Source organism: Pectinophora gossypiella, chromosome 13, assembly GCF_024362695.1.
Source record: "Pectinophora gossypiella chromosome 13, ilPecGoss1.1, whole genome shotgun sequence".
NCBI classification, from domain to species: Eukaryota; Metazoa; Arthropoda; class Insecta; order Lepidoptera; family Gelechiidae; genus Pectinophora; species Pectinophora gossypiella.
The window spans coordinates 3,956,948-3,984,830 of record NC_065416.1 but is presented as its reverse complement, the minus strand read 5'-3'; the positions used below and the strand labels follow the sequence as shown (position 1 = coordinate 3,984,830).

Genomic DNA, 27,883 nt, shown 5'->3' with positions numbered 1-27,883 from the left:
ACTAGATTTGATTGACAGAATGTTCAGTGTTGCCATTTCATATAAAATTTTACCACAACCTTTTGCATTTCCACAAGTTTTAGTACTAAAAAAGTACTATAATACTGCTGCCACTTCTGAGTAGGTGACAAAAATATAATTGTCATTTACCAAGTTATTTACCAATTATTTACTTGATTTACGCCAAGAACCAAGTATATTTACGTTTTTCAAAATTGGCAATATCACGGTTTCTTTTTTTTTTTGCATTGGATACATTCACTGACCATGGAATTTATGCTTATACTATCTCCAAGGACAAAGACGAGTCTTGCCGTTATTTATTTGAGTATTTATTCTACAAAACCTATACAAAACGCTTGGTTTGATATTATGTTTTATTCATGAAAATGTGCACCCTTCGATCATAATAATGTTATCGTGCACTAAGATTAAAACTTGGTGTGTGCCTACGTACAATACTTTTGATTGTGTGATTTGCTGATTTGTGAAATTTATAATTATCACTTCACTGTTTTTATGAGCTTAGTCGAAAGCGTTGGGGCTGGTATCCATGTTGGATGGTTTTTATCGTGTCCGTTCCGTAGTGTCCGTGGTGTTCAATCTTGGTCTTTCCATCTGTAAAGAATTTGGTAAAGAACCTTGTCACAATTTGACGTTTGACAGGCTTTTTGCGGGAAACGGGAACGGGACAGTTGCTTTCTTCATTGAGTAATCTAAATAATTAATACGAAGTGGTGTTTTGTGGTTAATGATCGCATTAAGTTAGTCGGAAGACATTCGCGACTGTTATTATATTATATTGGAGTATTCAATAAACAAAGTGTATCTGCCTATTTTCGCTTTGTGGCAGGAATAACTCAAAAGTTTATGCGGACTTTTGAGTTAATTCATTTGGGGTTCGGAGTAGGAGTCTACTTCGAGGGTGGGGTCTTAGGTTTCATCATCATCACCTTTCATCATTTCATTAATCATCATGAAAAAAAATACGTAAGACATGGCTGTATGGGCATAGTTCCCTTTGCCTTACCCTTCGGGGAAAAACAAAACAAAAAAAAAAAAAATGACGTTTGACAGGTGACAGCTGACTATGACGTAGACGAAGTATATTTTCGTCATAAACACACTGCGGTCAATTTAATCGATAGTATCTCGGAAATTACTCATGCTATCGCATAATGGCATGAATACTTGGTTCATTATCAAGTCAAGACGCGTTGCGAGTGGATCGTTCTACTATAATCTTCCTTATAACGCGTTTTGCGGTCACCTTTACCGACTGTTAATTTAAATAGATTATTCAACTTTTTATTGATTTTTTAAGTGTTTCGCCGTTATATGTCAATGAATATAGTTTATTAGTGTTCTGAAGGACGGTATTGTGTTTTTAGAGGAATGGCTTCACAAATAAATGGACATCAAGTAGTAGAAGGTTTGTACTTATTTTTTTGAATTGGATTGTTTCTGTAACTAATTCTTATTATCATTCGCTTTCATATCACTGTACGTATCTACATGTTTGCGTAATCACACTAAGTTCCGCCTTTTTCTAGTCTGATATTATTAGTTTGTGAAAGTCAAATAGGTCCTATAAGTAATTTGTGAGTTCACATATTACAAAAATAAAATTACTAAAGTAAATGAATGTCCATTTATTAGAAAATTATATTTAACTATAGTTATGTAAGTTGATTTTAGATTTTTGTTAAGAAGTTAATATGAATGTGGTATACTTTCAAAGTAAAAATAGATTAACATTTGCAAAACTTATTTGCATTTATAATTTAATGAATTTCAGACTACAATAATGACCTTTTGAATATTTATATCCTTAATTTCGGAATACAGCTATTTGAATTATTCACAAATCATATAAAATTTAGTAAATTTGCCAAAGTAATTATATATAATTTATATTATATAAAATATAGATACACACACAAACTGACACACAAAAACAAAAACTGAACTGAACTGTTGTAGGGTGTCCCAAAAACTGACTTTAATTGGTAACTTTCAATATTTTTAACAAATTATTATAATTCCATAATATGTATAAAAATGTCAAATACCTATGGATTGCAACTGCATATTATGTTCCACATACAAATAATATTATTGGTGTAAAATCATTATCATAGCAAGCATAGCAAGTAGACAGTAAAGCATCAACAATTTACAATACAAAGATCATTTAACGTTAACCCAAATTGGTGCCGACGAAATCATATACTTAAATAAATCTAAATTTCTAATTGGATACTAGGTACTTTGTGACGTTTGTATTACTGATTGGAAATTAAGTACTTATTGCATTCGGGTCAGTACAGACAATGCAAAAGGTAACCTTTCGGTTTGGCCATATAGTAGAGAATTGGACAATAAGCTGTTAATTCCAATTCCAACAAACATGTCAGCTCAGCTTATATACTAGTAATTTCCATTTCTTTATTGTATTTAAAAATTATAAATATTTAGCCTTGAACATGTAAATATATTAACAGGTTCATATCAGCTCCATCACAGAATAAAATGTGAAGATTTCAGTTATTTATTTGAAAAACAACATCATATTCGGCAAAAATATTTAATGGTTATTTTAAAGATCATCTAGGGCTTTCAACTTTTTTTCCCTGGCTATACAGGTTGTCAGAAGCTGCAGTAGTTTTAGGCAGATGAGACATTTGTTAAGTAAAAAATGATGATTCAAAGTATAATATGTTACCTACTGAATAAATATATTTTTGTATTTTTTTGGACTTGCAATTTATTTATTTATTTATTATTATGTATTTGAATAAAATAGTTATTATTATCGTTTTGATCTAAATTGTACAATTTGTATGCATAATATCACATAATTAACAATAGCTTATATATATTTAAACCTTGAGTCAGCTATTGTTGTAAGACTCAACGGTATCTAATTCAAAATTAAAATATAATTTTAAATGTCATACTAAATAGGTAGGTATAAAAGTAGTAGGTAACCAACTATGCATGAAGGTCTAATCTAATATAGCCTACAGGATCCCACTGCTGGGCCAAGGCCTCCCTTCCTCTTTCCATTTTTCGCTGTCCTGTGCGTACTCCGGCAAGCGTCCAAGTCGTCACGCCATTTCTTTCGAGGTCTACCATGACACCTGTGCCCGTCATGAGGCACTCAATGCGTGACGATCCGTGCCCACCGCTCATGGTGCATGCGACAAACATGTCCGGCCCAATCCCATTTGAGTCTAAGGCATGTACGTAATTTATTTATAATTTATAATAATAGGTAAATAATTTGTTGTCTGAAGCGTTTTCCGCTTTATATTTTGGTCGTACGATTCGAGCGACACTCATAAAGTTATTCGTAACTAACCCGGAAAGGTACAGTAAGATAAGATAGGGAAGATAGGCACAATTTTATGACTTTATGACAGTTGGCCGGTCGTACTTTGATTAGACTCACTTTTGTACGAATTAGAATTCTGCACGTACGTACGACCACGGTCCAATAATTAACCCACCTTTCTGCTTCGCCGCAGTCGGATAAATATTTACAGCCACCCAAAAACAGGGAATTAAAAGGAAATGACATTAGGAACTCATGACGTCACATGTTTCTAGAGCCATATATGCAGCTCCATACAAATACCATTCTCTTCCGTACCTACTTGCTATGTGAAACCGCCAACGAGCCCGCCGCGCCGACGTAAAGTCAGGCCGGCGCGGCGGGTTTACGTCGGCGCGGCGGGTTTGGTGTGTGTTATTTGGTGACTTTTGACTTTGGATATACCTACCTCTGACTATTCCAAATACCCCAACGACTAGAATATAGTCGCGAGCTTATGTGTAAATTCTTATTTTATTCAAATTTTAAATATTGTCTGAATATAACAATATTCATTGTCAGCACCCTCACTTTTGGCTTTTTGTATGCATCTTTTGGATGGTAGCTTATCCTTAGCTCAGTTTAAATTTTTTATGGATAACAGCTGACTCATAATAATTATGTTACAGCCTGTAACTACATACTTATGGTACAAATAAAGATATATTATATTATTTTTAATATTTAATATAACTCGAATGACAAGTTATGTCGAGTATCATGAAGTGTCCAAAAAGCGGGAACTTGGCAATATTAGCGTGTGAAGCATGTAAGAACACGTGATACCTACCATATAGCACGTGTTTGTATACTATACATTGACCGATGCATTAACTGATAATATGACGTGCCCGTGACACTCAGATATAACCTAAGTAGTGACTCAGGGCTTTTAGGTAGTTACTTAACCCTGAGGGTTAACCGCATGGAACGAAAGAAACATAGGGACGCCACAATAGCGATATCTAATAACCAAGAGCGGATCCAGCTTTTGTCAGGGAGGGTCACCAGGTCGCAGACAGCCTATCTCCGTAGAGAATTATATAAAATTGCTGATGGGGGGGGGGGGGGGGGGGGGTTCATGACCTCCACGAGGTCCCCCTGGATCCGCCCTCGCTAATAAGAAAAAGTTTTGGGATTTTCAAGCAAGAGTGAATAGGCACTATTTGAGTTTGCGTGCTTCACCTTAGACCACATCGCTGCTCAAGACGAAGCTGGATCGTGGTCAAACTCTTATTATAATATTATCTTTCTTTAAAAAAATGTAGAGAAGGGTTGATCTTGGAACGCTGGTGGTCAATATCAATACCGCGAGCGCAATAATATCCTAGAACCTAATGTCTTTTTGTAGATATCTAGTTAACTTACGTTTGTTTAGTTCTGATTGAAAAGTAGCCTAGAAACCTTTTGCAAATATCCAGAACTTAAGTTACGTTATAATAGTTCTAACTAGATATTTGCAAAACAAAAAATAAAAGACGAAAGATTCTAGAATATTTTTGCGGCAATGATATTGACTTCCGATATGCGAAGAACCACCCGGATTTAGTTATGCGGTGCTACGCTTGCAAAGGAATATGAAACCAAGTAAGCAAGAATATTTTCCGGGATTTTCTGTGCAGTTTCATACTTATCAATCTGCACTTAGGTCCGCGTGGCTCGCTTTCCTAACTACTTATAAAAAAGATGAGGCTTTACATAGATCGTGGCGCAAGATATGATTATATTTATGGTGGACAATGATATGATAGGTAGGTATCTAAAAACAAACTCGTTGCTTTCAAGTCGACTTACAACCTAAATTTGTCGAATTGTATCTACTTAAAATAACCTACCGAATTTAACCTAAATATAGCGTTGGGAAATACATACATACATAAACTCACGCCTATTTCTCACCGGGTAAGCAGAGACTATGGAATTCCATTGGCTTCGATCCTGTTACATTTCTCTTACTTCCTCCACGTTCATCAATCGTTTCATACACGCACGCCGGTTTAGAGTGGTATTAATAAACTATTTTCAGCTTCGAGACACTCTTCGAGGCTTTCATAATCATGTCAATGTGACAGTTCTCATATAAAACAGAGACTTGAGCATGATCTTAAGGGCAGTCTCAGCTGAGATTCGTTTATTAATACCACCCTTAGAGTAACATCATTAATTTAAGAGCTACGCTCTTGTCGGTGTAGTATATGCTACTTTTTTAAGGAAAAATATAGTAGTGGCTTCCCTGTTGTCTTCTGTTTCGGTTTAGAGTAGACCGTAGAGTCGGTTGTTGGGAAATACGCAGACCCGCGCAGTTTAGTTTGGCCTTCACTTTGAATTTACGAAGTGCCTATAATGGCCGGTTTACCCTTTGACCTTTGGACGGCTTGCTCTTTGCACTGTTTGAACGTTGATTTTACCATGGTTAGCTGATTCTTTTTTGCGAATATTAACGTCATGCTTTAAAAATATATTTTGCACAAGTTGTGTAATAATGATCTCATTGCGTATGTTTTAGGTATTATAATTTATCGATAAATCGAAGGATTATCTAAATAATCAGCCTATAATTACCTATCCTATGTCATAAGTAAAGATAAAAGGTACAGTAAGGGGCAGGCAGGCACAATAGATACACCTACACCACCTGTGTATAACAATAAACTTTACATACGTCAGGAGTAACCTCTTGAATTTATTTTCCTTAAATAATCATTAGCCAATTTATGGTTAATGGGAAATGGTTTAGGTGACCAGACGGATATTGTCTTAAATTTCCGAGAAAGAGAATAAAATTTCATTTTTTACTACCCAATGTACCAAATACTTGGAGGAGCTCGGTGGCGCAGCGGTAAACGCGCTCGGTCTGCGATTGTTCCAGTTAAGCAACTTTCGCAAAGGCCAGTCATAGGATGAGTGACCACAAAAAAAAATAACATCTCGAACTTCTCCGTGCTTCGGAAGGCACGTTAAGCCGTTGGTCCCGGCTGCATTAGCAGTCGTTAATAACCATCAATCCGCACTGGGCCCGCGTGGTGGTTTAATGCCCGATCTCCCTATCCATCCATAGGGAAGGCCCGTGCCCCAGCAGTGGGGACGTTAATGGGTACTTACTTAAAAATGACATAAAACATTACGTAATTAATAATTTATCAATGGAAATTCTCGCATTATTTCTTCTTATTTCAGCCATTATAAAGGTGTACTTATATGATTATAATATCGTTACTTTTCCATACTTCCAGATCTTCCAATGGGGGTGAAGGTAGATGAGATCGAGATCCCAGTGCCATGGGGCCACGTGGCGGCTCGGTGGTGGGGGCCTCGAAACAAGCAGCCCATCATTGCTATCCACGGCTGGCAGGACAACGCCGGCACCTGGGACAACCTCGTCCCCCGCCTCCCCGTCAACACCGCCCTCCTCGCCATCGACCTCCCCGGGCACGGCCTGTCCTCACACTACCCCACCGGCATGCAATACTACATATTCTGGGATTCAATAACCTTAGTGAGGCGCATCGTCAAACACTTCAAATGGAGCAAAATCACTCTCATGGGACACTCTCTTGGTGGAGCCGTCAGCTTCATGTACGCTGCATCGTATCCCGATGAAGTCGACAGGATCATCTGCGTCGATATCGCCAGTCCAGCAGTCAGAGCGCCAAGCAATATGGTCAAGCAGACCGGCTGGGCGATGGACAAGTTCCTAGAGTACGAACACTTGCCAGAGGACAAAATACCGTGCTATGAATACGAGGAAATGATCGACATAGTGTGTGACGCGTATAAAGGCTCGATTTCGAGGGATAACTGCAAGATTCTGATGAAGAGAGGCATGTCCCCAGCGCCTGCACATGTTAACAAAAATGGGTACTACTTCAAAAGAGACCCGAGGCTCAAAGTGGCTGGTTTGGCTATGATGTCTATTGAAACTGCCTTAGAGTACGCTAAGCAAGTCAAGTGCAAAGTGTTGAATCTTCGAGCGATTCCAGGGATGAAGTGGGAGAGGCTCGATTACTATTTGGATGTTGTTGAAAAGCTGAAGGAGACGGCTGACGTGAAATACGTAGAAGTAGAGGGCACGCACCACGTGCAATTAGAGTCGCCAGAGAATATAGCTGAACTTATAGAGGAATTCCTAGAAGAATACTAAGTTAGTAGTAAGTGAACCGAAAGGAGTATTAGCTCCGGTTTGTGATAAAGAATGTGATGACGTACTGTGTGTACTCAGTAATAGGTAGTTAAGATTGAAAACAATCTAAATAATTGAATTCCATTTGCGGCAGAAGTCATGCAACGCTTCAGCGGTTTGATAGTGTTTTATAGCTTAAGCTGATCGTTATTTAGTGAGGTGTAGATAAGTCGATTAAAAAGAAATTGGCCCCGATTCCTGGAGACACCGCCTAATTTTATTTTAAGTTATATCCGTCATTTTCATATACGTCGAAAAGGAAAGGGACGGATGATTCACAGCTCTTAATTTTAGGAAGAATGAGTAAATGAATGTGTCGGGTTATTGACTGATGTAAAATTTTTAGACGGTTGGTTTAGATTTGTGCTTAAAATTGACGTGTGTTCCATAAATTGTATGCTTGTCGATTACCCGTCCCTTTCCTTTTCGGCGGATAAGAAAATGACAGATATAACTTAAAATAAAATTAGATGGTATTTACAGGAATTAGCACCATTATTTATTCACTTACCAATGACGATTGAGCAACAGAACACTTGCAGGCAGATGAATGAAAGAACAGATTTAGTTAGATAAATATTGTAGATGCAATTGCAGTCATAATTGCTTTTAAACAATGGCAGGGGTATTAAAACATGACGTGTACGTTCAAAACAACGAATGTAGATACTTATGTTTATGTAGATGCTTAGGCACGCTTTGTACTTTATTTGACTTCTGGATGCCTATTAATTCGAGGAAGCTAATGGTTTAGGCACTTGCTAGGCAAACGCGTTCCTAATTCCTATCGACATCATATCAGCTTGTGCTCAGCCGAGATTGTGGTTCGAAGGAAATAATGAAAATTAATTACAAAAAAAAAACCAGAATCGATATTATTTATATTATTGCCTATACCTGTGCAAAAGTGTAGGTACACCGGAGCCAGATTTCGCCCTTTGTTAATTGATTATAAAAATTGAGTATTTGACGTTTTTGTTTTTAAAAAAAGTTTGTTAATATATCCAGTATGTTTTTTTTTATTGTAAATATAAAATATGATTTGTTAAGGATATAAAGTGTTAATTAATAAATATCAAAAGGTCACCAAAGGTGCAACGATCACAGTAGTAAAATAATTAATTTAATATTTTTGTTATTAAGATAAGGCCCTAGGCGTAACTTAAGTGTTAATGCATAATTTATTTTTTATTTGCACAGCTAGAACTTTTATGTTCAATTTTATCGTAAAATGTATTTTTATTACAGACTTTATTTTATAGATTCGCCGTAAAATATAAATGTTATTGTGTGTTACGTACAAATATCTGTTAAATAACCGTACATTCACAGTTTTTTGACTTTATAGTGGATTCCTTAGGGAGTTGCCCGCGTTTTTTGACCTTTGTTTGAATGTTAATTAATTAACGCACGTACCTACATATCCAGTCCCCCGGAGGTACGTACCCAACTAGAAACCCTGTCGCATTTACATATTTGACATTTACTGAGACATACAGGTGGGTTAAAAAGGCCATATTGAAACAATTACCTAATCTATAAAAGCAATATTGCTATTTGACATTTGTTTGCGTTGCGTACTTTTATATGCGCAAATGTTAACAATAAAAAATATTGCTATTAAAATATTGCAATCTTACTGCTTTTTTAGATGAATTGATTTGATGTGGCATTTTTAGCCCTCAGTTCAAAATAAGTTATTGTAACATGGTAAGTCTGTACTGAAGTATACATACGATGTTCGTGCCCTTACATAAAGTTATTATTAACGCAGTGACTAGCCTGTTATAGGCGAACGAAACTTTATTTTGGCAGCTCCAAATACAGGGTGTTAGTGACATCGTAACGAAAACTTTGAGGGGTGATTGAGGCCATGATTCTGAGATGATATCAAGTGGAATTTTCCGTCGCAAAAGTATGGAATTGAAAATAATTAAAAAAAAACACAAAAATTTTCAGGAATATTCAGACTGAAAATTCCACTTGATATCAACTCAGAATCATGGTCTGAACCATCCCCCTCATCTTACAATAAGTGCAGGAAAGAGATAAGAGCTAGTTTTAGTCCTGTCAAATGAAGTTAAAATTAGGTTGGTGGTTGCGCGAATCTGGCAACGAATTTTGGGAAACGAAATTTAATTTTATTTTAGTCTGACAGTAACATAGTGCTGTCCTTCACTTACGACGAATGTAAGACAGAGATAAAGCTAGTTTTAGAATTGTCAAACTATATTTAAGTTTGTGTCTGCCAGATTCGGCACAATTTTATAATTTAATGGTATACCTAACTTGAATTATTGTTTTAATGTTTGTGAAATATGTTACATGAGAATTGTTATTTATTTTTAAGAATTTCGGACAATCAGATTGATTAATTCGGAAAATGAATAAACTGTTTTTTTTTTGGCAACTTGAGCCAATCATTGAATGAATGATAATGAGCTCCAGGTGGTTTCAGCTACAGTGACTTCTTCAACCCTGACATAGGTAACTAAGCTTAATATGTCTAGTTAAAAAATAAAAACCAGTGTAACGAGCACAATTTATTTTTGAAAATAACTTTAATGCAAGAAACAGTAAAAAATGTACCTAACTTGCAACAATAAATAAAAACAGATATCATTCAATTTGTTTGCTTTTTTCACAAATTCTCATACAAAATCCTATTATGCCGTTTTCAAGGTCTTCTAAATTGCTTACCTGCAAAGAAATACAAAATGATTAGGTAAGTTACTTGCAGGCGGATTCAACTTCACGCCCGTAATCTCTTAGGCGTGGTCAGAGTTACAAAAATTCCTAAACACAATATACTATAACATACATACATAGTGTCACGTCCACAGAATAGAAGAAAGAGATTGGAAAGGCCCTAACGCCTTTGCTGCTACTGCTTTCGGTGTGCCGAAGCCAGTCAAACAAGCCAGCCAAACAATTATCAGAACAAGACACATATAAACACAAGGTAATTTAAAAGTTAGGTATATAATATGTAGAAATATAATATACAATTTCAATAAAAAGGCGTTAGATAAGTGCAGTGTGAACACACCGTAAGCGAGACGGCCGCGCAGTACCTATTGTATCGAGATTGTATGGACCGGCGTGGCGCGTCGGCCGGTCCGTCGATGCGTTTGTATGAACACACTACGCGTTACCGGTGCGCACATTCGTGTGGACAGCGAGACACAGCTGGCGTGTCGGTAGCACATTCGTTGGTGTGCGTTACCCCAACAAGAAAGTATCTCCTAGAGTTATATGAGTAGAACGTATAGTTGGTGCCTTATCTGCTGTAAATGTGCCCCCACATAAAAAATGTGTGCCCCCTGTCGTTTCGAAAAAAAATCGAAAAAACGATTCTTGCTGGGGTAACGTTTTTCTAGCAGGAAAATTCTAAACGAATGATCGGAGAGAGAAAAACTGTGCATGGCCAGATAGCTTATATGTGTGCCAAAATGTGCCCCCAAAAATAAAATCTGTGCCCCTTCAGATTTTCGAGATATTGCATTTCCTGCTGGAGTAACGTTTTGATGAATAGTATATCTCTAAAACCATTGCATGTGCCCCTGTAGAATAAACATACGCGAGTAGCTCTTAATGTGTGCCCCTTTGTGCCCCAATTAGATTTTAGAAAATATTTATAGTTTTCAAGTTATCGCGGTTTTATGAAAACCCGAAAAAACATCGCAGCGCCTAAATGAGACAAGGCATAACTTCGCTGAAAACTGTATTCGGTCTTTCTTGACGCTAATAATAACCATACAAAGTTTCAAAAATGTTCATGCATGCGTTTTTGAATAATCTTGCTAAAAGTAAAAACGATGGTGTCATAACTTTGACGGCAAAATACAAGGAACTGGCACAATCCCAGATGTGTAGGTGTAAACCAAAATCTTGTGCCTTTAGTCAAAAATATATGGTGAAAATATTGAGCTTCAAATGTTACGCATTAAGTAAATTTAAACAAAAAACCAAAATATGTAAACAACGGCTGGTTATCCGACCAAATCTGAATGACTACTAAAAAGCGACGGATTCATACTTAACGAGGACCTTCTTTATTGGACGTATTATACCTAAGCTGTTGTCCTTACAGTCGCGTTCAAAAGTTTTGAGGGCTAATTAAAAAATATATTAAATGCACCTTGTGACTATATAAATGAAACATAGTTTTAACTCTGCTTTACAATAAATGTGACTTACATTTGTATAAAAATACAGGTATGTCACAAAACAGTTTGGTCACGATTTTGAGCATGTTAGTCACATGTACATTTTATTTGAAAATGGCTCTTATAAATGTACTTAATCATGTGTAAGGTCATAGAAACAGCTATTAAAATATAATCCAATAACAACTTTATTTTATTAGTTATTACTTTTCTACTTCAGTGTACTCAGGCACAACACGTGTGAACCGGTTAGTGAGTAAAGTAAAGAAGGTCATCGATATGTATGAATCCGTCGCTTTTTAGTAGTCATTCAGATTTGGTCGGATAACCAGCCGTTGTTTACATATTTTGGTTTTTTGTTTATATTTACTTAATGCGTAACATTTGAAGCTCAATATTTTCACCATATATTTTTGACTAAAGGCACAAGATTTTGGTTTACACCTACACATCTGGGATTGTGCCAGTTCCTTGTATTTTGCCGTCAAAGTTATGACACCATCGTTTTTACTTTTAGCAAGATTATTCAAAAACGCATGCATGAACATTTTTGAAACTTTGTATGGTTATTATTAGCGTCAAGAAAGACCGAATACAGTTTTCAGCGAAGTTATGCCTTGTCTCATTTAGGCGCTGCGATGTTTTTTCGGGTTTTCATAAAACCGCGATAACTTGAAAACTATAAATATTTTCTAAAATCTAATTGGGGCACAAAGGGGCACACATTAAGAGCTACTCGCGTATGTTTATTCTACAGGGGCACATGCAATGGTTTTAGAGATATACTATTCATCAAAACGTTACTCCAGCAGGAAATGCAATATCTCGAAAATCTGAAGGGGCACAGATTTTATTTTTGGGGGCACATTTTGGCACACATATAAGCTATCTGGCCATGCACAGTTTTTCTCTCTCCGATCATTCGTTTAGAATTTTCCTGCTAGAAAAACGTTACCCCAGCAAGAATCGTTTTTTCGATTTTTTTTCGAAACGACAGGGGGCACACATTTTTTATGTGGGGGCACATTTACAGCAGATAAGGCACCAACTATACGTTCTACTCATATAACTCTAGGAGATACTTTCTTGTTGGGGTAACGCACACCATTCGTTGGTAGATACAATTTTCGTGATAGCTACGCGTGTGCGTAGAGCACGCCTCGAGGTTCCATATGCGCATATTTGTCACATGGGTCTAGCAGCTGAAGTGTTAAGATAAACATAACATAAACAGCCTATATACATTCCACTGCTGGTCACAGGCCTCAATCAACCGGAGGGGGCGTGGACCATACACTACCATATTGCTCCACTGCGGGTTGGTGGAGGTGTTTAGTGTGAACCATCTTACTTTTTCGGACAATCAGGTGATTCAAGCCTGCAATGTTCTTACCAAACAAAGAACAGGGCGGTTAAAATGGCCACCTAGAAGCAATTCATCAAAGAAAGCAATATTGCATTTGACATTTGCGCATAGGTAAATAAGTGCGCAATGCAAACAAATGTCAAATAGCAATATTGCTTTTTTAGATGAATCGCTTCGTTGTGGCCTTTTTAGCCCCCCAGTCTTAAATAGTGATTTCGACAATCAACCCGGTCCAGATCATGAGTCCAAACGATGCAACCACTATAGACCACGGCGGCCTTAAGGATACTAACTTGAAAAACATTGTCTCTGTGAGAGTCACACTGCAAAGCGATGGTCTTGCCTATCGCGTTCATAGACACCAGTTTGTCGTTGATGAGCCGCCATATTGGACTCGCTGACTTCAGAACGTTCATGTTACCGAACATGTAGAATCCTGAAATAGTAAGCAGAAGTAACACACAGCAAGGACTTGTCACACAGATATATCGGTATGTGAATAGATGACTTTTCTTCTTCCAATGCATAAACAAACTACTTTCACCCTAAGGTTGCCTGAAAAATTGCTGTTTAGCAATAAGGCCGCCTATTGTGCTTATGTTTTTATTCGTATGTTCATGTCCTTTGTATATGTCGTTGTGCAATAAAGTATTATTGATAGATTGATTGAATCTTCTCGATGCGACATTTGGCCACGCGAGTCATCATTCTGCTAGCGTGATGAGTATTAGGGAAGAAAGGGACATAATTATGTTACGGCTTGTATGGTGAGCAGGATGCAACAATTGGGTAGTTTCCTAAGTAAAAGATAAATTATGGAATTCTGATTACTACATAAAGACAGGTCTAAATGTGACAAAAATGATTTCTTTTTCTATTCAACTAGAGACACAATGGAGTAACAACCAACGACGCATTTTTATTTTCCCGCTCCTTATATATTCATTATATTCAACAAGTCATACCAATTCTATATTCCCGTCGTACGGCTGATGATGAATTTTAATAATGAAAAATGTAATAATCAGTGCGCATTTTATCACGTTTTTCTATGACGTCACAGGTTGCTTTTTCTTTCATAGTAATTTCGTGTTTAGACGTTTAGTAAAAAGTAACTGATTTGACTAGTTGGAAACTACCCTGTTATCGAATATTCGAAATAAAGTATCCAAAACCGAAACTGACATAAAATATCGGATAGGAGCGGAGTCTAAATGGAACGGATTTTAGCTTCTGCCTGGCCGTACCGACACCTTTTTTATTTTTTGACGTGACTTATTGTAGATTTGCCGCAGATGGCAAAATGCCACCAAAAATGATGGCTTGGCCGGACAAATGGGGAGCGCTGAAGGCTCTCACCCGGTACAACGTTTAAGACAACAGTACCGACACCGACTACTACTTCGTACAATGGTTTTAAATTAAAAAAATATACATTTTTCTTCTTATTAAAATTCATAATAAGTTAAAAACAAAAAAAAATAAAACGTTTTTTGACACCGTTTATATCTGTCTTTATTTAGTGATCCGAATTTCATAATTTATTTTTGACTAATTTACGTTTCCATTACTAAGCTCTATCCCTGCTTATAAGCTCACAGGGGTTAAAACGGCCACTTATAAACAATTCATCTATAAAGCAATATTGCTATTTGACGTTTGTTGACATTGCTAATACCCCAGATCATCAACAGTCGATGTTAACTTGTAGACATTTCAAATAAAAATCTCAAAGCAAATTACCTTCTTTAGCCCTGGACAAGGCCACACAAATCCTGTTAGCAGCAGAAAGGAAGCCAATATTGCCGTCTCTGTTACTCCTGACTAGCGACAATAAGACTATCCTGTTCTCCTCTCCTTGGTAGTTGTCTACTACTGTGACTTTCACGTCGCGGAGTAAGTTGTGTTTTTTGCTGAACTGGAATGATAACAGTTATGAACTTGATTTAAAAAGCAAAAGCAAACCTTTTGTGTGTGGCGTAACGGTGCGGTGTCAACCTCATTGGTTGACAACCTCTATCGAAATTAACGATCTGGCTGGTTACATATTGGAATCAATAGGCTAGTTTCCAACTTGTCATTGGCGCATCGCTAGCCGCGGAAGCCAGAAGAAAAAAAATAGTTTCCAACTAGTCAAATCAGTTACTTTTTACTAAACGTCAAAACACGAAATTACTATGGATTTTGTATGAAAACGCACACTGTGACGTCACAGAAGAACGTGATAATATGTCGGACTTATTATTACGCTTTTCTTGATTAAAATTTATAAATTATCTGATTCTAGCTGTCTGAAGGCGAGGTAATAAATAAAGTTCGTTTTACATAACTTTCGCGCCTCTTTCCTGCCGGGAACATTCCCAAAGTCGAAATAGGTATTCCCGGGAACAGCACATCACTGTATCTAACCTCTCTAATGAGCGTCGCTTGTCCGTTATAAGTCGCGAGGATAGTGATCTCATGAGCAGCATACTTCATTTGGCGCAGGTAGTTGGCCAACGCCACGCACCACTTGGCTTCTAGAGTGTTCTTGTGGCTCCAACTGTCTTCTAAGCCCTGGAAGCAGATACAGTATTGTTTATGGAAAGTAATTAGAGTTTCTTGAATGGGTATCTTCAAGATCCATTAGGTCGGTAAGTGAAGCCATTTGGCATTTGAGAGGGGCTCGATCTGGTGGTCCTGGGTTCGATTTCGCGTGGGAAAATATCACAAAAACCACGTTGTGATCCCCAGTTTGCTTACGACATTGCAGGCGGTTGACTCGATTCGGAAGACACGTTAAGCAGTCTGTTCCGGCTATTCTTTATTTAATTATGTAGTCCATGTCATGAGCCATGTCAGTGACCTTTGGCGGCTCAAGACCGCCTCGTCGATTCCGCGGCGTGCGGTCGCATTATCTCGCTCTAGGAAATAACGGTTCTGAATGACAGAAAATAATAGAAGCGTAGAAAATTACGATGCGGTGCAGCCAGATGTAGTTCAACCCAAAATCAATTTTCAAGCTAAACCTTCGCGGACGAATCTGAGCAAACAGACAGTATGCTATTATTATTATTATCGTACGGTTTATTTACAACCTGCGTATATTACGTATGCCAGATCACATTACAATATTTATTAAACACAAATTTATTAAAAACAACATAAAAATATCACCAAAGCATCGCACCAAGGCAGTGCCCAAAAGACTGGCAGCATTTCCCTCTTGAACAGCTTTGAACAGAAATACCTACGTATACTATTATGTATTAGGTACAATTCTAAATCTAAATTTTGAAGCCTATCTACAGCCGCCGGAGTGAGTTTGTCGCGCTCTTCCCGACCACCGAGAAAACGCTTAAGGAGGTACTTAAAAACTACAGGTACACTAACCTCAGAATCCTCAAACACGTCATGACTGTAGAAATACAAGTTGTCTCTCATACCCCTGACATTAGGGTACTCATACACCCTGGGATGGCTATCCAATCTCTCATATATGGCGGGTACCAGCAACTCTACGAAGCTGGGCCTCATTCGCCGTTGTATGGACAATGTTCTTGCGTGTACGCCGTTGCGGATCATACGCTCGAAGAGGGATATTTCGAAGTTGTAGTGTTTAGCTAGCTTATAATGCGCTGCTGTGGGTCGCAGTTGCTTATGGTCGCCTGGTAGAAAATGTAAGATTTGTCACATTAAGCTCACGACTTGGGATAACCAGAGGTACATCGGTCGCAAGATGAACTAAATACCCATAGATTTCGTAAGGATTATAAAAAAAACGAGTATAAGAGTAAGGAGAGTATTAGCAATAAAAAATAAATGTCATTTCGAGAGCAGGTATTATTATAAGGTTTTTAATTCTTAAAACTAATGTTCGAAATTCGTTGAATGAAAATTCTGAAGTGTTTCGATTTTTCTGTGATGACAAGTATACAATGTTATATTACATACTTATGCCTAGCTAAGAGTGCTAAAACTTTTTTTGTTAACTTACCAATAAGTATTAGGTGCTGGCACTTGTGTGTCAAGGACGCCACTATATGAGCCTCTAACACTTCCGCCGCTTCCTCTACGATCACTGTAAAATAACAGAAAAGCGATGATGAAGACTGCACAGAAATGACTATACTATGCACAGATATGACTATACTATGCAGAGATGATTATATTAGCACGGAGATGACTGTACTACTTATGCACAGAGATGACTATACTAGCACAGAGATGACTGTACTATGCACAGAGATGACTACACTATGCACAGAGAATGACGGTGATTTTATTAAAACCGACAATGGAACATTCTGCGGGCTATGTCGGTCACTTAAAGTAGGATTCCACCAAAGCGGAGAGGATCGGAGATGTGTAGGAATTGAGTAAACACCGCGAAGGAAAAAGACAGTGACTAAGTGTTATCTCTTTCGCTCTCACGCACGCTATGACATATTTATAAATTTTAATAAAAAAAAAACATAAGTCTGACATTTGATCACGTTTTTCTATGACGTCACAGCGTACTTTTTCATACTTTCATGGTAATTTCGTGTTTTAACGTTTAGTAAAAAAGTAATTGAATTTGACTAGTTAGGAACTAGTATACTCTACCTATAGGTGACAGCAGGCGTTTCATGAGGTCATGTCTCCTCGCAGCAGTGGTGGTGGTGACTCCGACCACACGCGCTGACCTCATAACTTCTCCATCAGTGAGGGTAGCCACTTCTTCTAACTCGCGACTGCATGTGTTATGTTGCTCCTGGAAGGTACCAGTAAACGACTTCACAACTTGCAGCACCAAACCGTTTCATCTATCGGTACACCCAAGCACACAATGGTTTGGAAATGACAGAATTCTCAGAGTATGGGTTACAGAAACTCAAATATGATGAATGTAACAACATATCCAGAATTATCATCTCCCTGGCGTTATCCCGTTTCTCACAGGATCCGCTTACCTAGCCTGAAGATTTGACAGGTCCGGTTAATAGAGGCGACTGCCTGTCTGACGTTCCAACCAGCTAAGGGATGCCAGCCCAATACAGGTAAACAAAATATCCTAAATAAAGACCGAAATACCTATTCATTGTCTGACAGGCGATTTATCGAGTATTTTTAACGTAGCAGACACATGACTTTTTAACTTATTTATGAATTTGAAAGAAAAATGTAACAATAAGTGCGACATTTTGTCACGTTTTTCTATGACGTCACAGGTTGCTTTTTCCTACATATTCCATAGCATTTTCGTGTTTTGACGTTTAGTAAAAAGTAACTGATTTGACTAGTTGGAAACTACCCTATTTCATAATTTATCTTTGACCTAGGAAAGTATTCCAATACTTACCAACAAGTCATTCATTTTCACCATGAGTTCGTTCGTAATAGTTCTAACTGCAGCGAAATATACCGCCCATCTCTCGTCCGGGGTCAAACTGTAGAGGTCTATGTTCTCCTCCATTGTGAAATCATCCTTATTGACAGACTTTTCTAGTGCAAACTTTTTCTGAAATCAAGTTTAGGGGGTCAAGTTACTAATTCTTAGGAAAAGGAATATCTTTGTATGGCGACGAATAATAAAACTTTTACACAGAAACTCACTCTTAAAATCACTTGATATAATCGTAAGAAAACATGATAAATCAGTGGGCAACACTGATTGCAACATCTGGGCAAATAATCACTGAAACCTGGCCTTCTTTAGATGGATTGCGGCACCCATGTACATTTATATTTTGTGTTTTTTATTTTATTCATAGGTTAAGTAATTAATGTTGCTAAATTGTGTAAGTAAATGTATACGTGAGTAGTGGTTTGTCCGAAATAAATGTTTTCACTATTATTGTATGACATTTGCATAGGCAAAGCCATAGGGATTCCTGAACTTTTGGAAGGCGTGTGTGCGACCGAAGCCAACACGTAGAGGCCCATTAAGACAATTTAATCTAAATGCGCAGACACCAACCGGCGATTATCCCTGTATACACTATGGGAGTGCACCCAAAGACAATCCCCGGTTCGTGTAGGACTTTTGCATATTATGGAAACAAATGTTTTTTTTGTCTGTGACATCAAACTCAAAATACATACTAATTAAGTAATACACCTGTGCCCTTGGACGCTTGCCGGAGGGACTGGCCGGAGTACGCATAGGATAGCGAAAAATGGAGGGAAGAAGGGTAAGCCTATCCGCAGGAGCGGAATCTTGTAGGCTAGATTAGACTTATGCAATTCTTACCTTGAAACAGTTCAGTCTTCTGCTAACTTTGTTTATCTCTGTTTGAAACTTATCAGTCATCTTCTGGCCCTCGCAATGATCATCGGTAATATCCTTCACATATCTAATACTGTTTAGCATTGAGTCTATTTCTTTAACTGCCCACTGTTCTGAGAAACAAGTTTCAATTTTCTCACTTACTTCCATATCTTCTAATGCTTTTTCCCAGTCTTCTAATTCTTCTTCTTTATCTTCTTTTATATCTTCTAGATGGTCAAAGAGCCAAGGTAATATAGGATCTTCTTTGCCGCTCTTTAATTCAACTTTAGTCTTCATATATGGCTTTAAAGTTTTGTAAGTGATTATTTCCTTTTCACATTTTTCAATTTCTGTCTGTATGTCCGTCATTTGTTTGTAAATCTTTTCTAATTCTGATCTCTTAGTTCCATAGAGATGAGCATATTTAGATTTCATTTTCATTCTCATGTTATTCAAGTTGTATGGCTGAAGGATTTTGCTCTTACTTTGACTGCCTAGTCTTACTATGTTCTGAGTAACTGGCAAAATGCCTTCTAAAAATTGATCAAGGGCGTGATTTGTGTAGCAGATTATGAGCATCGGCGTGCCTTCTAAAGACAAATTCTTGAGTAATGTTGATGCGATTTTGACACCTATGAACGTTTTACCGGTGCCAGGTGGACCTTGTATGACGGCGAATTCTCTAGTTAAAGCGAATGAAAATGCATCCATTTGGGAGTTATCTAGACCAAATGTTGTAGTGTCTGGCCATTCTTCCCTAGTTAGTACTGGGAAAGATACTTCTTTGTTTTTGTTTCCTTCTTTTATTGTGTATAAAGTTTCCTGTGATAAATAAGCTGGCGCTCGAGATTCTTTCTGTAAAGAAGTTTACAAACAGAACATAAGAGTTTTGGTGTTCATGATATATTCATATTATGAATAAACTGTAGGTCGTACTCTATCGTACTGTGGTCGTATTTTAATAAGTAGAGATATGTCTACGTGTATGTGTAGGTGTGAGTGATATGTATGCTACGTATTAACGTAGCATAATTGGAGTGACATATTTCTCATCTCATTCGCACTCGACAACTCTATACTACATCTCTATCTCTGTCCTGCTTCATGCTAATCATGCTTTGTTAAATAAGGTATAGTGTACTCCTATCAGTCTACTTAAACAGCATGCTAAATACCAATCGGGATTTAATATGTAATAATAATATAATAGTAATAATTATCTAGGTAATAGTGACGATAATAAAGTATTGCCTTCATACTACTTGGTAGTCAGAGTCATCAGTGATTATATTTCATTTATTTACGAACAATCTCTACTAACTAGTCAACATAAAATTAATAAGTAACAATAATACTACGTAGTGGTTACATGAGTCATGTCAGGGGCATTTCGCGGCGCAATAATAACCCTGGCACCAGGGTTGATAAGGTTGGTAATCCACCTTAAAAACCCACAGGATAGAAGAAGATAAAATCAATCACCTGAACATCCACGATGTACCTTCGCATCGGAAGGTCGTCTATCCTTGCATTCTGCATGACTTTGAGAACTCTATGGTAAGGCTCAAAGAATACCTCACTCTCCACCATCAAGTAAGGTTGAGAGAATATCGTCTTGGATACTGGGTTTTGAAATGATACTGCTACCTGAAACATGTGAATAGAGCTTAGAAAATGAAGGTTTTGGTTTGTTGTTAGCATTATCCCGTTTTCATGGGGTCCGCTTACCTAACCTGAAGATTTGACAGGTCCGGTTTTTACAAAAGCGACTGCCTGTCTGACCTTCCAACCCGCGAAGGGAAAACCAGCGTAATACAGGTTAGGTCACATACCTACGAAAATGCATTTCTCGGGAATGTGGGTTTCCTCACGATCTTTTCCTTCACCGCTGAGCACGTGATAATCATTTATGGTCAAAACATGAAATCGAAAATGAATTCGACAATCACTGCTTTAGGCCTGTGCTGGATTTGAACCTGCGACGTCAAAGGGAGAGACAAGCGGTCTACCAACTGGGCTAGCACGGCTTCTTTGGTTTAAATAATAATGATATATTTCTATGTTGAATTGGACTGTTAGACTTCCTTGGGGATTAGGCTGACTGGAGTAATCCATTCAGGTATCAGCCGTTTCAGGTATCACGCAAAATAGGCGCTCAGACGTCGAGTTGCGGAAAACGGCCCGCGAATACCAATATGTTGAATTCATACAAAACTTATGTACAAAATAAAGACTAAAAGATAAACTAGGTTTAAAATATAGTTCGTGTCACGAAAGAAGTCGGTGCGCTGTCGCAGATTCTGCACAGAATGAGGGACTTTCCCGGCTACGTTACATTTCCCAAAAACAATAAAAATGGCGTTGTATATTAACGTGATAATTACTTATTTTCTCATTGCTCGGGTACATAATCAATCAAAAATACAATGTGTCAAAAATGTGTCAAAAATAATGGCAGAGGCATATATAAAAATAATTGTAAATATTTGGATCAGATACGGTATAGAATTATGTTGCTACCTATATTGCTTCTCTTATTATGGTCAGAAAAGTGTCAGACATTTTATTAAAGGACCAAAATCACTTACATATCCTTCACCGAGCAACTCCAAGTTAGAATCCAACACCGTACCACATAAGATTGTTTCAAAGTTATCAGGAGTAAAGAGCAGTAGGGATCCAAACATGAGTTGCTTGTTGTATGCATACTTCTTGCTGTCTACTATTCCAGTGGTTGACCGTTGGTTCCATGCAATGTCTACTAGATGACCTACTTTGTTGTTCGTTATGTAGGTGCGGATAATACGGACCTTAGGGTGCACTCTGAAAGAAATTGTGGTTTAAATATTTTTCGGTTATTTTTTCGGTAAAAATTTTCTCTTTGTGACTTTCAATAAGCACGGGTATGTGCTGTAAAAACAAAAAAATCATTTGAATATTTTTCGTTTTTTCTTTGTTTTTTTTTTTGTTGGAATAAGGGCATAGTCCCGGATATATTAAGTAATAATATTATTGTAATAAATAAGTAATAATGTTAATTCGGAATATTTTAAATATATTGTTAATAACTAATTGTAGACAAAAGTTGACAAAGATGGTAGTTATATCAACATGTAAGAGTGTAGACTAAAAATTGTGTCTTGTCAAAATAATCACAAGAACTATTATTAAAAGAGTGTGTGAGTGAGGGGCGAATTTAATTAGTTTAGTTGTAGGTAAGTAGGCATGTACCATTTTTGGGACTTTTTTATTTAAAAAACATATTATATTTTAATGTTTAGTTATATACCTGATATTCTCATGTCTCCTCTTAGTAGGATTCTCCAAATATTTACCTAAAATTAAAAATAATATTAAAATTGCTAACAAGTAACAATAAATTAATATTCCAATAATATTTTACCAACATATTCCTTCTCTCAGTGGTCCGAAACAATCTTCTCTTAGTAATTTAAATTGTATGTCTAAATAGTGCTCAACGGTAGGATATGCACCATTTATTATATTCGGTTGGATTTTAATTTTGTTTTTCTGTAGCAAGTCCTCCTTAGTAGGAAATATTGTAAGGTTCTTGAAATTGTTGATGTCTTTATTGTCAATTTTAGGGTTTTCAGGTGGTAGAGTATCCAATGGGTTCTGAAAATTGGAATTAAAAGTTTTACTTGACTTTGAAATTAGTGTCATTTATAAATAGGTAGTACTTATAATTACCTAATCAATTTAATTTTCATAGATACACGTTAAAGCAGCAGTACTTTATAACAATTCTTTTGTACATATGCTTTATAAGTTGCACAAATAAATTAATGTAAATTAATAATGAAATATATTCACCTGTTGAATTAATTTCATAATTTTAGACTTCAATTCAACTATTTGCACAAATAAACTTTCGTCAAATGTCTCCGTATGTTCTTCCCTCACACCAAGAGCACTAGTTTCTGTTATTTCCAACAAATCGTAAATATTTTGTAAATATTCAATACTATTCCCACCAAAGTTCAAGATTCCTTCACATAGATCCAATATGTTGGAATAAAATGCTTGAGCATCATCCCATAAATGAGAATTGATTCGTTTTTCAACTACCCTTACGCTAGGCAGCCCTATGAGGTATTCCTTCAAAACTTCTAAAAAGTTTGAAGTCTCAAATCTTGACTTCAACATGGTCACAATTTTTGACTTCTCTCCAGGCTCCAGAGACTTGTAGATGTTTGCAAGTATCTTTACTATTAAAACTATAAAATCGCCTTTCAATTGACTATCTAGGAGATTCCAAAATCCGGGGCGATGAGCTATTTCTAAAGTTAGAATGGGAGGTTGTAGTAAGGAAAGATCGAGAAGCCTCTTGAATCCTATAGGCTTTTTCTCACTATATTGCGGTTTGGGAGGCAGCTGGGGCTCTGGCTGTTCCTCATCATCAAATCCTGAACCACCAGATGCTGTATTTGCTCTCGATTCTTCAATGAGTGTACCGTCGAACCAATCGATGCGAAGAGAAGGTTTACTTGCATCGCCCATAATTGAAATTTTGTATAAAAATATAACTTTTATCATAGATGCCGCTACAACCAATAATATTTCAGTTTTTGTATTTTAAATCACAAAATAGTAATAATTAATTATTGTTTTGATCTGTCAGTTCATCAGCTGATGTGACATGTGACAGTTCACGTCATGTTTGCGTTTTGTTGTTTTCATTTTTGTGCTCGGACGTTTCGTTACGCACATTAAATAACCTTCGTTTTTGATGTCGGTTAAAAAAATGTATAATTGTTTAGCCATAAAATAAGAAAAATATTTATTTATTGACGTTAGATATTTGATTCTAAGTACGTTATTATTTTTTGGAGTTGAAGCAGTTCCCGTTCTAATACATGCGTATGTTAACCACGATAAGTGACGTGACTCCTTACTTAGTGCTAATGCTAAATGAGTCACGTCGGTGCGGTGGTATTGGTAGGCTGCGGCCGTGACTGATTACCATGAGGTAACTAGGCAGGTGGTTGCGCCCAAAGAGGATATAACCACCTCATTTTAGTTGCGCCACCCGCGTCATGGCTTCCTAGTCACATAAAACCCTCAAGTAGTTCAAACTCCAATTTCTACAAGTAATAACCCTGTCCTAACTTTGGTAATGTTTCACTGTAAAATTGTTGTAGGTATCTACCGCAAAAGGTCAGGTAAAGGATTGCTAGGTAAGTTAAGCTAAGTATAACCACACTCCGAACACCGTACAAAAGACCTCGTTTTACACAGATACGACACATTGATGCTATTTTACACGCGCCTCTGAGAGTGGGATGTGTGACGCCATACGATTGAAGCAGTAGACTAAAGTAAGACCGAGAGGGGGTGAGGTAAACCTAGCTCAGCCGCTGGTGGGGAGCGGAGAGTTGGCGTTCTATAGGTACGCAGTATTGTTCCTTATTCTATGCTAGCAGGCAAATTCAAGTTGGCGAACAGCTCGCAAACCTTTAGATCGGACTATTATAAACTTTTCTATTCATCCCAAACTCATTGAAACCGACACAAATACACCCATCAAACACAGATAATACCCCAAAACAGTTCGATAGGTACTTTAAATATACATACAGGGTGTTAGTGACACTGTAACGAAAATTTTCGGATGATTCAGACCATGATTCTGAGTTTATATCAAGTGGAACTTCCATTCGAAAAGTATAGAACTGATAATAATCTTTTATGAATTTTCCGACGGGAAATTCCACTTATACAAATCAAATATACTTACTAAATTAAACTAAATATACTTAATTCATAATCATTTATACGGAATAAAAATGGTATTACAGTTTTCAGTTGGTCACCATTTAACATTTGGTCTACATTTTTAGTTACTTACTTAAATTATAACATGCAAATAGCAAAAAAAAAAAATATATGATAATTATGAGCCGAGTCATCCTCCAGAGTTTTCGTTACGGTGTCACTAACTATATAGTTGACAAGTATGCGTTATCTCTTCCGTTTTCCCGAAATAGAGGCAAAACAATGATATCGGAATTCTTGTGGCTACTGGTATCTATCGTCATGTCGACAGCCACGACGTGCCTGCTATTGACACGTTTATTTACGTGGCACACGTGCCGATTAAATCGTGACTATTGTGTGGGATGAGGGTAGGTACAATGGGTATTAGTAAACGTTTGTTACAGATTCTATCGTTCATTTGTACCTACATAAACTCACGCTTATTTCCCACCGGGGTAACCAGAGACTTTTTTTGTGTTTAGATTTTCCCGAAGGGCAAGGCAAAGGGAACTATGCCCATACAGCCATGTCTTATGTATTTTTTTTCTTGATGATGAATAATAAAAGGTGATGACGATGAATGATGAAAACTAAGCCCCCACCCTCAGAGCAGACTCCTACTCCGAACCCCAAACGAATTAATTCAAAAGGCCGCATAAACTTTCGAGTTATCAAGCGGCTTGTTGGCACGAAGCGAAAATAGATAGATACACTTTGTTTATTGAATATTCCGATATAACAACTACCTACTAACTTAATGCGATCACTAACCACAAAACACCACTTCGTATTGATTATTTAGATTATTCAATGAAGAAAACAACCGTACCGTTTCCGTTCCCGCCAAAAAGTCCGTAACCAGAGACTATTATTATTAATGATTAAACAAAAGCTGTTGCTGATACTCGTAGCATAACATCTTAATTCTAATTTAGTAAGTTTGGGTTTCGTAATGGAATTTGGACGTCTTAGTTTTAGAACTTATCCTCTAAAGACAAACTGAGCACAGCTCACCCTTACTTAGCTCAAGCTACGTTTGGCAAATTTTATTATAAGTTTGTCAGTATTATCTCAGAAGCTGGACTGAAGTGAAGAGGAAGCATAGAATGCAATGAGCTGTTTCTCATTCATCTTTTGGAGACTTAGGCGTTGTCTATCCGGAGTGGGATTGCAAGTGGGTGTAACGTCTTTTTGTACGCGTACGATAATCTCGAAATCGGAGAAATGACGTACTTACTCGAAACTACCTAAGTACTTGAAAGTTTCAAGAAACTTTAAAAAACTGCTAATGAAAACGCATAAAAATGCAGAATATATTTCGTCGTTTCGTACTGGGGATTCAGTTGGAAAAATCTGAAAATTGAGTGCACCGTTATTCAAATTTTAAAAAAGTTTTCTACGAAATTGTGTTGGTCTTATTTGAATTTTTACACCCTTATGAGACCGCGCAGCCAACAGTTTATCTTAAAACAGCCTCCGTGGTCTAGTGGTTAGAGCGTTAGGCTCACGATCTGGAGGTCCGGGGGACATTGTCGAAATCACTTTGTGAGACTGTCCTTTGCTTGGTAAGGACTTTTCAGGCTTGAATTACCTGATTATCCGAAAAAGTAAGATGATTCCGTGCTTCGGAGGGCACGTTAAGCCGTTGGTCCGGGCTATTATATATTCAAAATGTTCTTTCTCGTATCAAGTATTAGCTCGCTGTATAAGTATATTATCTATTCCGTAATGTCCGAAGGTTGGGGCCTGGTGATCTGTAACACAGGCCTACGCCTATCACAGACACCAGTCTGTCGCCTGCTTTATTAATCTGTACCCGTATTCTTTGGATATTGTAGTCAAGTTCTAAGCTAGTGAGAGAAATAAACATTTTTTTTATTATTAGCCGTAAAAAACACCTCCACCAACCCAGAGCAGCGTGGTGGAGTATGCTCCATACCCCCTCCGGTTGATTGAGGGGAGGCCTGTGCCCAGCAGTGAGACGTATAGACTGTTTATGTTATGTTTCGTAAATGCTAACTACTCGCATCACTCAATGACTGTGGTCCTGTGGCATACGGGGTTGCTTCTCAATGGGCTGGACTTGCACCAATTAAGTTTTCACTAACTCAGTCCCGGTCCCAATCTCGGTGGCGAAATATCACTAAAATTACTTTGTGATTGCTAGTTTAGTTAGGACATTACAGGCTGATCACCTGATTGTTCGAAAATGATCCGTTCGGAAGACACGTTAAGCGGTTGGTCCCGGTTACTACTTACTGATGTAAGTACGTAGTCGTTACATGAGTCATGTCAGAGGCCTTTGGCGGCTCAATAGTAACCCTGACACTGGGGTTGATGAGGTTGGTTTCCTCTCAACTCACACGAGAGAAGACTAACACAGTTGGCTCGACCATCATAGACGACGATACGGGTCACCACCTATCACGTTGGTCAAACAGAAAGCTCGATGAGGTGTGGGTATTTAGTTTATCTGGCGATAGATGTACCTCTGACTTCCTCAATTGGGATATAGTTGTGAGCTGATGTTATATTATGACACAGCGTAGGTGTTAGTTAAGATAATTATTGGAAAATTCTAACTATCAGTAGGTACCTCTTTTAATTTTACGGATTTTATTATAAGTAATGACGCGGCCTCCATGGTCTAGCGGTAAACGTGCTTATCTCTCAATCGTGGACTTCCAGTCCTGGGATCGATTCCAGCGGTCACGATAATAATATGGTTCCTAGTTCGGTTTTAAATTTCACAGGCTGATCGAAAATAAGATGATTCGTGTTT

At 37.4% G+C, this 27,883-nt stretch overlaps 2 protein-coding genes and 1 long non-coding RNA gene across 3 annotated transcripts in view; 1 reads left to right on the top strand and 2 right to left on the bottom strand.

Moving 5' to 3' along the window:
• The window catches only part of LOC126371775 (uncharacterized), a 267,333-nt gene that overhangs the window by 35,356 nt on the left and 204,094 nt on the right, over window positions 1-27,883 (bottom strand). The window lies entirely within an intron of this gene.
• LOC126371758 (probable serine hydrolase) lies at window positions 1,119-10,183 on the top strand. Its single transcript, XM_050017114.1, has 2 exons — window positions 1,119-1,432; window positions 6,610-10,183. Exons 1-2 carry the CDS (start codon window positions 1,396-1,398, stop codon window positions 7,515-7,517), a joined length of 945 nt encoding a protein of 314 aa, XP_049873071.1. The 5' UTR covers window positions 1,119-1,395; the 3' UTR covers window positions 7,518-10,183.
• Window positions 9,980-23,969, bottom strand: LOC126371693 (NFX1-type zinc finger-containing protein 1-like). Its single transcript, XM_050016995.1, has 14 exons — window positions 23,158-23,969; window positions 22,731-22,959; window positions 22,613-22,658; window positions 21,912-22,146; window positions 20,806-20,970; window positions 19,306-20,178; window positions 18,415-18,573; window positions 17,679-17,826; window positions 17,068-17,151; window positions 16,464-16,738; window positions 15,501-15,647; window positions 14,835-15,009; window positions 13,385-13,527; window positions 9,980-10,256 (listed from the first exon to the last, which is right to left on the bottom strand). Exons 1-14 carry the CDS (start codon window positions 23,878-23,880, stop codon window positions 10,176-10,178), a joined length of 3,483 nt encoding a protein of 1,160 aa, XP_049872952.1. The 5' UTR covers window positions 23,881-23,969; the 3' UTR covers window positions 9,980-10,175.

What these genes read in the sequence shown, in the direction of transcription:
- LOC126371758 (XM_050017114.1), top strand. Translation starts at nt 1,396, where the DNA reads ATGGCTTCACAAATAAATGGACATCAAGTAGTAGAAG. An exon ending in TGGACATCAAGTAGTAGAAG is followed by an intron (nt 1,433 to 6,609) that starts GTTTGTACTTAT and finishes CCATACTTCCAG; the next exon opens with ATCTTCCAATGGGGGTGAAG.
- LOC126371693 (XM_050016995.1), bottom strand. Translation starts at nt 23,880, where the DNA reads ATGATAAAAGTTATATTTTTATACAAAATTTCAATTATGGGCGATGCA. An exon ending in ACCACTGAGAGAAGGAATAT is followed by an intron (nt 22,659 to 22,730) that starts GTTGGTAAAATA and finishes TTTTAATTTTAG; the next exon opens with GTAAATATTTGGAGAATCCT. An exon ending in ACGCCTGCTGTCACCTATAG is followed by an intron (nt 17,152 to 17,678) that starts GTAGAGTATACT and finishes GTTATTTTACAG; the next exon opens with TGATCGTAGAGGAAGCGGCG.